Source organism: Zootoca vivipara, chromosome 2 (genome assembly GCF_965207765.1).
Source record: "Zootoca vivipara chromosome 2, rZooViv2.hap1.1, whole genome shotgun sequence".
Classification (NCBI taxonomy): domain Eukaryota; kingdom Metazoa; phylum Chordata; class Lepidosauria; order Squamata; family Lacertidae; genus Zootoca; species Zootoca vivipara.
Window position 1 is genome coordinate 121,617,426 of NC_142584.1, and position 13,758 is coordinate 121,631,183.

The following is a 13,758-nucleotide window of genomic DNA, read 5'->3' on the forward strand; positions in this document are numbered from 1 at the left end:
TCCAGAAAAACGTCTACTTCTGCTTCATTGACTATGCAAAAGCCTTTGACTGTGTCGACCACAGCAAACTATGGCAAGTTCTTAAATAAATGGGAGTGCCTGATCACCTCATCTGTCTCCTGAGAAATCTCTATGTGGGACAAGAAGCTACAGTTAGAACTGGATATGGAACAACTGAGTGGTTCAAAATTGGGAAAGGAGTACGACAAGGTTGTATATTGTCTCCCTGCTTATTTAACTTATATGCAGAATTCATCATGCGAAAGGCTGGACTAGATGAATCCCAAGCCGGAATTAAGATTGCCGGAAGAAATATCAACAACCTCAGATATGCAGATGACACAACCTTGATGGCAGAAAGCGAGGAGGAATTAAAGAACCTTTTAATGAGGGTGAAAGAGGAGAGCGCAAAATATGGTCTGAAGCTCAACATCAAAAAAACCAAGATCATGGCCACTGGTCCCATCACCTCCTGGCAAATAGAAGGGGAAGAAATGGAGGCAGTGAGAGATTTTACTTTCTTGGGCTCCTTGATCACTGCAGATGGTGACAGCAGTCACGAAATTAAAAGACGCCTGCTTCTTGGGAGAAAAGCAATGACAAACCTAGACAGCATCTTAAAAAGCAGAGACATCACTTTGCCGACAAAGGTCCGTATAGTTAAAGCTATGGTTTTCCCAGTAGTGATGTATGGAAGTGAGAGCTGGACCATAAAGAAGGCTGATCGCCGAAGAATTGATGCTTTTGAATTATGGTGCTGGAGGAGACTCTTGAGAGTCCCATGGACTGCTAGAAGATCAAACCTATCCATTCTGAAGGAAATCAGCCCTGAGTGCTCCCTGGAAGGACAGATCGTGAAGCTGAGGCTCCAATACTTTGGCCACCTCATGAGAAGAGAAGAATCCTTGGAAAAGACCCTGATGTTGGGAAAGATGGAGGGCACTAGGAGAAGGGGACGACAGAGGACGAGATGGTTGGACAGTGTTCTCGAAGCTACGAACATGAGTTTGACCAAACTGCGGGAGGCAGTGCAAGACAGGAGTGCCTGGCTTGCTATGGTCCATGGGGTCACGAAGAGTCGGACACGACTAAACGACTAAACAACAACAACAACAATAACAACGGGAATACATTCATGTTTAAAATATAATTCATGCATTAGGGATTAACAAGAAGTCAAAACTGTGGTTATATATGATTCTGAAATAAGGGGGAATTTTATTTTATTTTATTTTTTAAAATGTTTGCTCACTTAGCTTGGGGTTATATGTATTTTCTTTTGTGTTCTCATGCCGAACTATAAAAGATTGCAAGAACTCAGGCCAAAAGAAGATGGATTTCAAATAAATCTTCACAAGGTTTTATTGATGTGATGCGGAGTTTAAATGGGAATAAATCCCAATGTTGAAGGCAAATAAAGGTAAATTCCAGTAAAAATCAGGGCAAGGCCCTGTTTCGACTATTATTCGTTAGCTGGAATATTGAGAAATTCGAAATGAATCTTAGAATAATTCTCCTTATAATAAAAATTCATTCAGATCCCTAAACAAAGTTTTATCATATGTAAAGACAGAGACTATGTTTAAATGAACATAAACGTAGATCTGTGAGTAACTAACCTTACATCAAACTTACATTCTGTTTTCTAAATAAAGAGTTAAATTGCTTATAGTGTACAAAGTTAGCTTGTCTGTGCTTTAAATGATAAACCATCTTAAAATAATCTTATTTCATGAATACATGTAATTTTCTAAAGACAAAGTTATGTTACTTATAATAAACAGAGGTAGCTTACCAAAGATTCACAGGTCAAAGTGTACCAAATATGTTTGCCTTGCTAGCTCAAATTATTTGCAGCATTTAAATGATAGAGGAAATGAGGTTGTAACAGAATTAAAGAGACAGTATTACATCTATGTGTACTGAAATGTGTCACGACAATTTAAAGGCATAGGGTCATAGTCACGTTCAATGTTGTTTCAAAATGCAAAGACGATTATAGAAATGGTGTCTAGACTGTTGTTCAGGCCCCATGGATGTACCGTAATGTGTTGAAGAGATGGATAAATTTGGATTCTTGTTGGAGAAGGAGTCTCTCATTGTCCATTCGCTGAAAGTGGGTTTGCGGCAATGTCCAAATTACAAAGAATGAGAAGTCATCCTCTGTGTGTTTAAATTGAGTATAATGTTCGACTAGTGGCGCCTCCAAAATGTGATTACGGATTCTGGAACGGTGCTCACTTATTCTAAGTTTGATGGGCCTAGAGCATTTTCCAATGTACATTTTTTTGGCAAGGGCAAATCCATGCATGTATGCAGTTTTTTGTATTGCAGTTGCTAAAATGTTTGATGGTGAACTTAAACTTGGGAGTGTTGATCAGAAAACTCCTTTACCTGTAAAGAATATATACATACATTGCATCTCCCACATTTGAAGTGACCTAAGGGAAACACATTACATCCATGGGGCCTGAACAACAGTCTAGACTTTACACCATTTCTATAATCGTCTTTGCATTTTGAAACACTGACTGCAGTTGCCAAGACAAAAGGCTCAGAGGGCGGAAATCATAAAGTGGGCTTCCTCCCTTTCCTCTCCCCCCCCCCATGGTTGGACTCGCTATAAGAGCCCCCAGAGCCCCATGCAGGAGCTGATCTGGGACTTATGGCAGGGCAAGGACTGAGCTTCAAGGGAGAAGAGGGTGGGTGGATCAGGCCTCCTGTTCAGGGATCTCTCCCTGGTCTACTCAAAGGAGATTCCTGGGCAGGAGGGAGAAGTCAAGGCAGGCAGACCCCCAAGTCTCCCTCTCTTTCTTTTTCCACCTCCTGCCATGCTGGCTTTGATTCCTCTCCCAGGGATCCTTCCCTCCCTCCCTCTGCCCCCCCCAACTTCCTCTGCCCTCCACCCCCCAGTCTCCCCTTTGCCCAGAGGCCCCGCCTGGCAAGCTCACCCTTCTTTCCAAATCTCTCCCAAGCGCCCCCACCTCTCCATCCGGAGCAAGGAGGGGGGAGAGGAGGGAGACGGGGGGTCTCTATCCAGGCCTCTCTCGCCCCCTTTAACCCTTCCATGGACTCCCTCTCTCCACTTCTCCACCCAAAGGGGAGCCAGGATCGCGGCACCCCAGGGATTCCTGCCAGGGGGAACCCGGAACCCGCAGAGAGACGCGGATCTGGTGCCTCAGTTCAAGTCTCAGCCCTTGGGGGGGGGGCTCCCATTTCATTCTCTCAAAAGCGCCCGGGGGGGCAGGGCAGCTGAGCATCTCTAGACTCCCAAGCGGAGGGGGCAATGCAAACCCTGCGAATGGAGGGTCCCCGATTTAAAGCTGGATGGCACGGATCGGGGCCTGTGCAGAGAGCGCCCAGGAAGGGAGTTGTTCTTGGGGGGGGGTGTCTCTGCCCCCTTTCTCTCATCGCTCATTGCCCCCTCCCTCCCAACCCGCAGCTCTACCTCTTTGTCCTCTCTGCTCCCCCCCTCCCGCTTTTCTATTCCGATTTCCTTTCCTGCAATATAAAAGGCTGGGGGCTCTCCAAGGATGCGCCCCCTCTGGGGGAGGGGCTCCTTTAGCCCAGCAGGGAGTATATCAGCCCCTCCCCCGCTCGACTGATCCACAGAAAGAAGAGGGAGGGGGAACTCCCCTACTTTCCTTTCACACACACCCGCCCCAAATCCTGCCCTCCCTTCTCAGCTGCCCTGTTTGCAGATTCAGGGAGAGGAAAAGCGCATCTTTATCTCTCTCCCGCTCCCCAGATAAATAATATAAATAAATCACCTTTTTTCCCTTCCTCCTCTGCAGTCCTGCTCCTCTTCTGGGAATGTGGATGGAGGCCCCTCCCCCTCCATCATTGCCCCCCTTCCCCCCTCCAAACCTCCCTGCCTCTCTAGGAAGCGGAGCTCACTGACCCTTGGGGGGGGATGAGTGACTCCCCCCTCCCTCCCAGAAGACACAAATTCTCCTCCTTCCAAACAAGCTCTGAATATCCTGTTTCTTTCCTGATAATCTCCCAGGTTCGATACCCGGAGGCGGCAGGGAAAGAGACCCCCCCCCTCTCCCAAAAAGTCATCCGGGGCACGAAGGTGACATTCCCCCTCCCTCTCTTTTCATCCCTTCTCAGGAGAGGGGGGGATGGGGATCCAGTCAGTTTCACACCCATTTCCCCACGTGGCGTAGGGTGTCCCCGTTACAACAGCCCTGCAGAGTAGACCGGAGTTGTGGGTCTTGGAGCAGTAATTGAGGACAACCCTCAAGGGCAGCCCAGAGTCCTTCTTAGGGGTCCTTTCTAAAATAGGGGCTGGTGTTTGAACTTGGCCTTTGCTCAGGAGGGGGGAGGGCAGTTGCACCCCTCTTTTGGCTCCCCCTCCTGACTCGCACCCAGATCCTGAAATGCAGGCCAGGGGGTGTCAAACTGTGCGACCTTCGTGCCCCGAGGAAGAGTCTTTTCGGAGATTTCAGGAAAGAAATGGAATTATAGAGCTGGTTTGGAAGGAAGGGAAATTATGTTTTCTGGGAGGAGGATGGGGGGGGGGGAATCCCCTTTTGCCACTTATTCCTCCCGCTGCATCAATGAGCTCCACTTCCTAAAGAGGAAACAAGCTTTTCGAAAAGAAAAGAAAGAGAGGGAAGGTCAGAGGGGAAGGAAGGATCTCCCTCCTTCTTTTTGGAAGAGAGAAGGCCTGGAGAGGAGGAGGAGGAGGAGGAGGAGGAGGAGGAGGAGGAGGAGGAGGAGGAAGGGCCACAGAATTGGGAGGTTTGGGGAGGGAGAGAAGAGTCTGCTTCTCCTCCCCTAGTTCGAGGTACAGGTAGGTAGCCACCTTGGTCTGGCGGAGTCGAAACAAAATAAAAAAACAATTCCTCCCTCTCTCTGCCCCCCAACTTCCTCTGCCCTCCTCCCTCCACCCCCCCAATCTCCCCTTTGCCCAGAGGCCCCCCTGGCAGGCTCACCCTTCTTGCCAAATCCCTCCCCCCCCCCTGGCCAGCTCTCCCTTCTTTCCAAATCTCTCCCAAGCGCCCCCACCTCTCCATCCGGAGGGGCCTCGCCAGATGAGCAGGGAGGGGGGAGAGGAGGGAGACGGGGGTCTCTATCCAGGCCTCTCTCGCCTCCTTTACCCCTTCCATGGATTCCCCCTCTCTGATTCTCCACCCAAAGGGGAGCCAGGATCGCGGCGCCCAAGGCATTCATGCCAGGGGGAATCCGGAACCCGCAGAGAGACGCGGATCTGGTGCCTCAGTTCAAGTCTCAGCCCTTGGGGGGGGGGCTCCCATTTCATTCTCCCAAAAGCGCCCAAGGGGGGGCAGGGCAGCTGAGCATCTCTAGACTCCCAAGCGGAGGGGGCAATGCAAACCCTGCGAATGGAGGGTCCCCGATTTAAAGCTGGATTGCACGGATCAGGGCCTGTGCAGATAGCGCCCAGGAAGGGAGTTGTTCTTGGGGGGGGGGTCTCCGCCCCCTTTCCTCCCTCCCTTCCCCCCCAGCTCTACCTCTTTGTCCTCCCTGCTCCCCCCTCCCTTGCTCGCTCTTCTCCTCCCATTTCCTTTCCCTCTGGGGGAGGAGGGGCTCCTTTATCCCAGCAGGGCCTGAATCAGCCCCTCCCCCGCTCGACTGATCCACAGAAGGGAGGGGGAGGGGGAACTCCCCTACTTTCCTTCTTCCCGCCCCCCCCCCGCCCCAAATCCTGCCCTCCCTTCCCAGCTGCCCTGTTTGCAGATTCACGGGGAGGAAAAGCGCATCTTGATCTCTCTCCCGCCCCCCACAATATAGATAGATATAGATATATTTTGCACCTCTTTTTCCTCCTCCTCTGACGACCTGCTCCTCTTCCGGGAATGTGAATAGAGGCCCCTCCCCCTCCAACCTTGGCCCCCTCTCCCCTTGGCTCCCCCCTCCCAACTTTCCTGCCTCTCTAGGAAGCGGAGCTCACTGACCCTTTGGGGGGGAGGAATGAGTGACGCCTCCCTCCCTCCCAGAAGACACAAATTCTCCTCCTTCCAAACAATTTCTGAGTATCCTGTTTCTTCCCTGATAATCTCCCAGGTTCGATCCCCGGAGGCGGCAGGGAAAGAGACCCCCCCCACCTCCCAAAAAGTCCTCCGGGGCACGAAGGTGACATTCCCCCTTCATCTCTTTGAATCCATTGCCAGGAGGGGAGGAGGGGGATCCAGTCAGTTTCACACCCATTTCCCCACGTGGCGTAGGGTGTCTCCTTTACAACAGCCCTGCAGAGTAGACCGGAGTTGTGGGTCTTGGAGCAGTAATTGAGGACAACCCTCAGGGGGAGCCCAGAGCCCTTCTTAGGGGTCCTTTCTAAAATAGGGGCTGGTGTTTGAACTTGGCCGTTGCTCAGGAGGGGGGAGGGCAGTTGCACCCCTCTTTTGGCTCCCTCTCCTGACTCGCACCCGGATCCTGAAATGCAGGCCAGGGGGTGTCAAACTGAGGAGGAGGAGGAGGAGGAGGAGGAGGAGGAGGAGGAGGAGGAGGAAGGGCCACAGAATTGGGAGGTTTGGGGAGGGAGAGAAAAACTGCTTCTCCTCCCCTAGTTCTAGGTACAGGTAGGTAGCCGTCTTGGTCTGGCGGAGTCGAAACAAAATAAAAAAACAATTCCTTCCAGTAGCACCTTAGAGACAAATGACAAACTGAGTTTGTCTCCAAGGTGCTACTGGAAGGAGTTTTTATTATTTTCTTTCTCCTCCCCTTGCATCTACAACAAACAGGGCTGGGGAGTGGTGGTCTGAAGGGTGACAGGAAGGTAGAGAAGGGCTGGGGGGGGAATACTCCTCCCAATGTTTGCATTGCAAGGTCCTCTTTGAAGCGCAGACGTGCAGGGAGGGGGGGAACCGAAGACATTTGCTGCCTGAGAGGAATCAAAGAAGAGTGCTCCCCGCAAAAAAACCAGCCTTCTTGGGACACTGAGCATTCACCTGGGGACAACAATCTTCTCCCCACCAAAAAAGACAGGCCTGGTCTTAGGCGCAGGACCTCCCTATCATATCACTGAGGTGCCCAGAACTGGACACAGTACTCCAGGTAAGGTCTGACCAGAGCAGAATACAGTGGTACTATTACTTCCAGAAAAACGTCTACTTCTGCTTCATTGACTATGCAAAAGCCTTTGACTGTGTCGACCACAGCAAACTATGGCAAGTTCTTAAAGAAATGGGAGTGCCTGATCACCTCATCTGTCTCCTGAGAAATCTCTATGTGGGACAAGAAGCTACAGTTAGAACTGGATATGGAACAACTGAGTGGTTCAAAATTGGGAAAGGAGTACGACAAGGTTGTATATTGTCTCCCTGCTTATTTAACTTATATGCAGAATTCATCATGCGAAAGGCTGGACTAGATGAATCCCTAGCCGGAATTAAGATTGCCGGAAGAAATATCAACAACCTCAGATATGCAGATGACACAACCTTGATGGCAGAAAGTGAGGAGGAATTAAAGAACCTTTTAATGAGGGTGAAAGAGGAGAGCGCAAAATATGGTCTGAAGCTCAACATCAAAAAAACCAAGATCATGGCCACTGGTCCCATCACCTCCTGGCAAATAGAAGGGGAAGAAATGGAGTCAGTGAGAGATTTCACCTTCTTGGGCTCCTTGATCACTGCAGATGGTGACAGCAGTCACGAAATTAAAAGACGCCTGCTTCTTGGGAGAAAAGCAATGACAAACCTAGACAGCATCTTAAAAAGCAGAGACATCACCTTGCCAACAAAGGTCCGTATAGTTAAAGCTATGGTTTTCCCAGTAGTGATGTATGGAAGTGAGAGCTGGACCATAAAGAAGGCTGATCGCCGAAGAATTGATGCTTTTGAATTGTGGTGCTGGAGGAGACTCTTGAGAGTCCCATGGACTGCAAGAAGATCAAACCTATCCATTCTTAAGGAAATCAGCCCTGAGTGCTCCCTGGAAGGACAGATCGTGAAGCTGAGGCTCCAATACTTTGGCCACCTCATGAGAAGAGAAGAATCCTTGGAAAAGACCCTGATGTTGGGAAAGATTGAGGGCACTAGGAGAAGGGGACGTCAGAGGACAAGATGGTTGGACAGTGTTCTCGAAGCTACGAACATGAGTTTGACCAAACTGCGGGAGGCAGTGCAAGACAGGAGTGCCTGGCATGCTATGGTCCATGGGGTCACGAAGAGTCGGACACGACTAAACGACTAAACAACAACAACAACATTACTTCCCTTGATCTAGATGCTATACTCCTATTGATGCAGCCCAGAATTGCATTGGCTTTTTGAGCTGCTGCATCACACTGTTGACTCATGTCAAGTTTGTGGTCTACCAGGACTCCTAGATCCCCTCAGAGCTGTTGTCTTTCAGGATCCCCCACGAATCTATTACTGTAATGTAAACATTTCTCCCAAGAAAATAAGGATGTTTTAAAGGGTAGAGGTAAAGGGGCCCCTGACCATTTATCCCAATAAATATCCAAAAGTAGGACTCTGGGGTTGCAGCGCTCATCTCGCTTTACTGTCCAAGGGAGCCGGCGTACAGCTTCCAGGTCATGTGGCCAGCATGACTAAGCCGCTTCTGGTGAACCAGAGCAGAGCAATGGATTCGAACCGCTGACCTTCCGATCGGCAAGCCCTAGGCTCAGGGGTTTAGACCACAGTGCCACCCACGTCCCATTAAAGGGTAAAGGTAAAGGGCCCCCTGACCATTTATCCCAATAAATATCCCAAAATAGGATGTCCAGTTTCATTACTACTACTACTACTACTACTACTACTACTACTACTATTACTACTACGGTTGGCTTCCTATATATATAAATAATTGTAATAAAACATTTAACATTTAACATATTCAGAATGCTTTTTGGATCGACCCAAACAACAGGATTCAAGTTACAGGTAGGTAGCTGTGTTGGTCTGGCGTAGTCGAAACAAAATTAAAAAATTCCTTCCAACAGCACCTTAGAGACCAACTAAGTTCTTTATTTGGGTATGAGCTTTTGTGTGCATGCACACTTCTTCAGATACACTGAAATAGAAGTCCCCAGACGCTTATATATAGAGAAAGGGTGGGGAGGGGGTATCACTCAGAAGGGTGGTGGAAATTGGTGACTGACTGACTGATTGATAGGTGTTGACGACTGTAAAGGACTGCAGATTATCTTTACAGGAAAAAGTAAGCGATCGCTTTATCCTATATAATAAAGTGCAAGTGTCTCTGCGTCCAGTAGTCCCTGTGTCCCTGGGTTTGCGCTACTGCACATGTGCCCCACGGACACAGGGATTGGATGCAGAGACTTGGAACGCACACTCGTGCGCGCGCTCTCCCCACCCCCCCACGCCTCTGCCAACTGCCGCTCCCGGCCGGACAAGCGCCTCACTGCGCGAGGAGGAGGCTGCTTCCTTTGCCGCCGCTGCAGAAAGAGGCCGAATCGCGGCCTTCTCCTGGGCGCCCGCTGCCCTGCTGGCCTCAGTGGAGCGCCCCGACGAAGCGACGGCCGTGGGAGGGGCCATCCGACCCTCCCACGCATCGCCGCAGAAAGAGGCCGAATCGCGCTGTCAGGCAGGGGAGGGAAAAGCGAAGGATCGGATCGGTGCTTTCTATCGGCGGTGACAGATCTAAAAGATGGATCCAGAAATGGATCCAGAGCCGATGTTTCATCCAGAAACCTACCCAGCTGATTGGCAACCGCTCTCTCACTTACCTTACCAGGTATGGAAGTTTCGAAACCGGGCAGTAATTGGAAAGATCTAAATAATAGGTGCTTTCAGTCTTTGTGTTCTTCATGGTTCCATTATTGCAATCATAACAGTGGGAGTGATGCTGCTGTTCCTATAATATTTATCTAACTCTGCTTCCAAAGCAACACCACCAATATGAGCTCCACTCTGTGCAACTCTCCATTCCCAGATACAAACATTTCCAACTCCCTCCCCCAAACACCAAAACCAGCTCACTCTCAGTCCATCCTCATTCAGTTGCAACACTCCAGACTCACACACTCCCCCTCCCTATCGAACAGTACATTAAATATTATATTGTGCTTACTATTGTGAAATGTTACCTTCATTACTTTAAATACATGTCTAGACAATGTTACATACAAACAACAGAAGCTCACATATGCTGCATGCATCTAAAATTCATTTCCTGTCAACTAGGAGAGAAACAGGTTCTACACTCTAATAACCAAAGTATATTCCACATTCCTTCTATTTAAACCGTGTCTCTTCTTTTGATGTCCTGTAGAGTTTCCACTCTTACAACTCTTAACACTCCGAGTATTTTGATGGTTTGAAGACATCCACTACAACGGAACCTCTATCTAATTCCCTAGCACTTCTATGGTTTCTCCCCTGTATGAGTTTGTTGATGTTTTGTAAGAAGTCCACTCTCAGTGAAGCTCTTTCCACACTCCATGCATTTGTTTCTCCCCTGTGTGAGTCCGCTGATGAATTCTACGTTTTCTACTCTGACTGAAGCTCTTTCCACACTCTATACATTCAAAGGGTTTTCCCCCTGTGTGAGTTTGACTATGTAAATTAAGGCTGTCACGTCTACTGAAGCTCTTTCCACATTCCTTACATTTAAATGGTTTCTCCCCTGTGTGAGTCCGTTGATGAATTCTAAGGTTTCCACTCTGACTGAAGCTCTTTCCACACTCCATGCATTTAAATGGTTTCTCCCCGGTGTGAGTCCATTGATGAATTTGAAGGACTTCATTAGAAGTGAAGCCCTTTCCACACTCCGTACAGTGAAATGGTTTTCCCCATGTGAGTCCGTTTATGTATTCTTTGTGTTCCACTACAAGTGAAGCTCTTTTCACACTCCATACATTTAAATGTGGGTTTGATTGTGTAAATTAAGCCTGTCACTTCTACTGAAGCTCTTTCCACACTCCATGCATTTAAAGGGTTTCTCCCCTGTGTGAGTCCGTTGATGAATTCTAAGTTTTCCACTCTGACTGAAGCTCTTTCCACACTCCATGCATTTAAAGGGTTTCTCCCCGGTGTGAGTCCATTGATGAATTTTAAGTACTTCATTAGAAGTGAAGCCCTTTCCACACTCCATGCATACAAATGGTTTCTCCCCTGTGTGAGTCCACTGATGAATTCTAAGTTTTCTACTCTGACTGAAGCTCTTTCCACACTCTATACATTCAAAGGTTTTTTCCCCTGTGTGAGTTTGACTATGTAAAGTAAGGCTGTCACGTCTACTGAAGTTCTTTCCACATTCCTTACATTTAAATGGTTTCTCTCTTGTGTGAGTCCGTTGATGAATTCTAAGGTGTCCACTCTGACTGAAGCTCTTTCCACACTCCATACATTTAAATGGTTTCTCCACTATGTGAGTCTGTTGATGAATTCTAAGTTTTCCACTCAGACTGAAGCTCTTTCCACACTCCATACATTTAAATGGTTTCTCCACTATGTGAGTCTGTTGATGAATTCTTAATGTTCCACTGTGACTGAAGCTCTTTCCACACTCCATACATTTAAATGGTTTCTCCACTATGTGAGTCTGTTGATGAATTCTAAGGTGTCCATTCTGACTGAAGCTTGTCCCACACTCCATGCATTTAAATGGTTTCTCACCAGTGTGAGTCCGTTGATGAATTCGAAGGTTTCCACTCTTAGTGAAACTCTTTCCACATTCCATACATTTAAAAGGTTTCTCCCCAGTGTGGGTCCGTTGATGTTTTCTAAGGTCTCCACTCCGACTGAAGCTTTTCCCACACTCCATGCATTTAAATGGTTTCTCCCCAGTGTGAGGCTGTTGATTTTTTCTAAGTGTTCCACTGTCACTGAAGCTCTTCCCACACTCCATACTTTCAGACTGCTTCTCCTCTCTCTTTCCACACTCCATGTATTTAAATGCTTTCTTCGTTATTCCCATTGAACGTGGCCCCCCAGAATTCTGACTGTCTTCTCCATTGTCTGCTTTGGGGGGCGAAGAGGGGAGGAACTCCTATTTGTTTTCTAGGAAGAGAAGAAAGGAATATTACAGACATCAATCAGCACGTGCTCTTATTTTAAAATCTCGTTCCAGCTCTCTTATCCTCCATGTTCCCAGTTTTTAGCAAATACAAATGAAATAATCTATATATAAAAAAATGTAAAAATCGTGAAATCCCGTTTGCCACTTTTCTCTGTAACTGCTTGACCGATTGTCCTGAAATTTTGACATAACAATCCAGGCCACTCCTAGAGCGTTGTTGGGGGCAAAATCCCTCAAATCGCACACCTGCCCAGGTACAGACCTGTTTTTCCACCAAGTCAAACAGTGCCCTCCAGTGGAATTCCTCCCACAGTACACCCCCTCCCTTCCTGAGAAATCTAAGCCACACCCACAAACCAAATGACATCATCATCAACCAAGCAACTGAAATACACCAAGGCAGCCATTTTATCTAGGCCTTTGTTTTAGGCCCCTGACAGGCTGCCAGGCCTCCACTAGGCCCGGGGAGGGGGATAACCCACAGCAACACACTTGGGGGCACGGCACGGGGTTTTACTTTACCATTTAGCACTACTACCCCCCCCAAAAAACCACTAAAGAACCAACATTGCCAAGTGGAGGTCGGGGCCTGCCTGGGGGGGGTGCCACAGACCGCAGCACGGCCTTCGATTTATGTAGGCCCCTGCACGGCAAGGGGTTTTACTTTACCATTTAGCAACACTACCCCCACCCAAAAAAACCCCACCCAAAGAACCAACATTGCCAAGTGGAGGTCGGGGCCTGCCTGGGGGGGGGGTTTGCCACAGACCGCAGCACGACCTTTGATTTATGTAGGCCCCTACACTGCAAGGGGTTTTTACTTTACAATTTAACACCACTACCCCCAAAAAATCCACAATACAAAAATAAATATGACTTATTTTATGGGTATGTCTTATTTTAGGAGAAACAACTGATTGTAAGCCTCTGTGTCTTTTTTTATTTTTTAAAAAACAACCATTCACTTTCTCTCCCCAGTTTAAGTCCTCAGATATTTGCAGTGCACACCCCCAACCCCATTTACAATTCCCTACCTTCCCCTTGCCACTTCCTGGGTTTTTTTATGAAACTGAACAACTCGGGTACTTCAGAACGCACCTTCTGTTGCCAGGCCCTTGCAGGGCCAGACAGAGGCCCGGCCCAGGTAGATAAGATAATGTGTCCCTGTTTTTAACCCTTTTGTTGCTTTTTTCATTTTACTGATTGTGAATATGCTGACCGAGGCCCGCTTTGGATTCGGAGGCCCGCACCAAGTGGCCCATATGATCCCCCTCCTTCTGTCTGGGCCTGTCTGTTGCTACAGGGCTGTGGGGCTTCGCTATTTGCCCCCCCTCCCCGGGTTGGGATTCTTTAAGTAGTTCTCTGGGTCCCAGGGCACACCATCACCCCCGATCCTTAATCTAAACATATAGAAATGTTCACGATGCGTGCGCAGGGGCCAATGTATGGAGATACAGGGGGGAGGGGACAACAGAGGGCTCAGACAAAAGTAAATACTGGGAAATGGAACCCAGAAACAGACAGTTCCTTCTTCGGGGGGGGGCAATGTAGGAAGATACCAGGGGTAGGGGCCAACACTCCCCAGGGACAACAGAGGGCTCAGACAAAAGTGCATGCTGGGAAATAGAACCCAGAACCTAACAGTTCCTTCTCCAAGGGTGGGGGCCAAGGTATGGAGATACATGAGGGAGGGGCCAACACTCCCCAGGGACAACACTCCCCAGGGTATCCTACCGAAACACAGGGATGAGCCGGGGTGGAGGGAGGAGGGGCAGGATACGCCATGGATCGTGGCAGGGTGGG

General features: G+C 48.6%; 1 protein-coding gene across 1 annotated transcript in view; it reads right to left on the reverse strand.

Moving 5' to 3' along the window:
* The window catches only part of LOC148687238 (uncharacterized), a 62,204-nt gene that overhangs the window by 9,457 nt on the left and 38,989 nt on the right, over positions 1–13,758 (reverse strand). Inside the window, exons 3-4 of the mRNA XM_088664292.1 lie at positions 11,526–11,785; positions 3,868–3,875 (exon numbers count right to left, since the gene is read on the reverse strand). Coding sequence (XP_088520418.1) covers positions 3,868–3,875; positions 11,526–11,785 — 268 coding nt within the window. The remainder of the gene's footprint in view (positions 1–3,867; positions 3,876–11,525; positions 11,786–13,758) is intronic.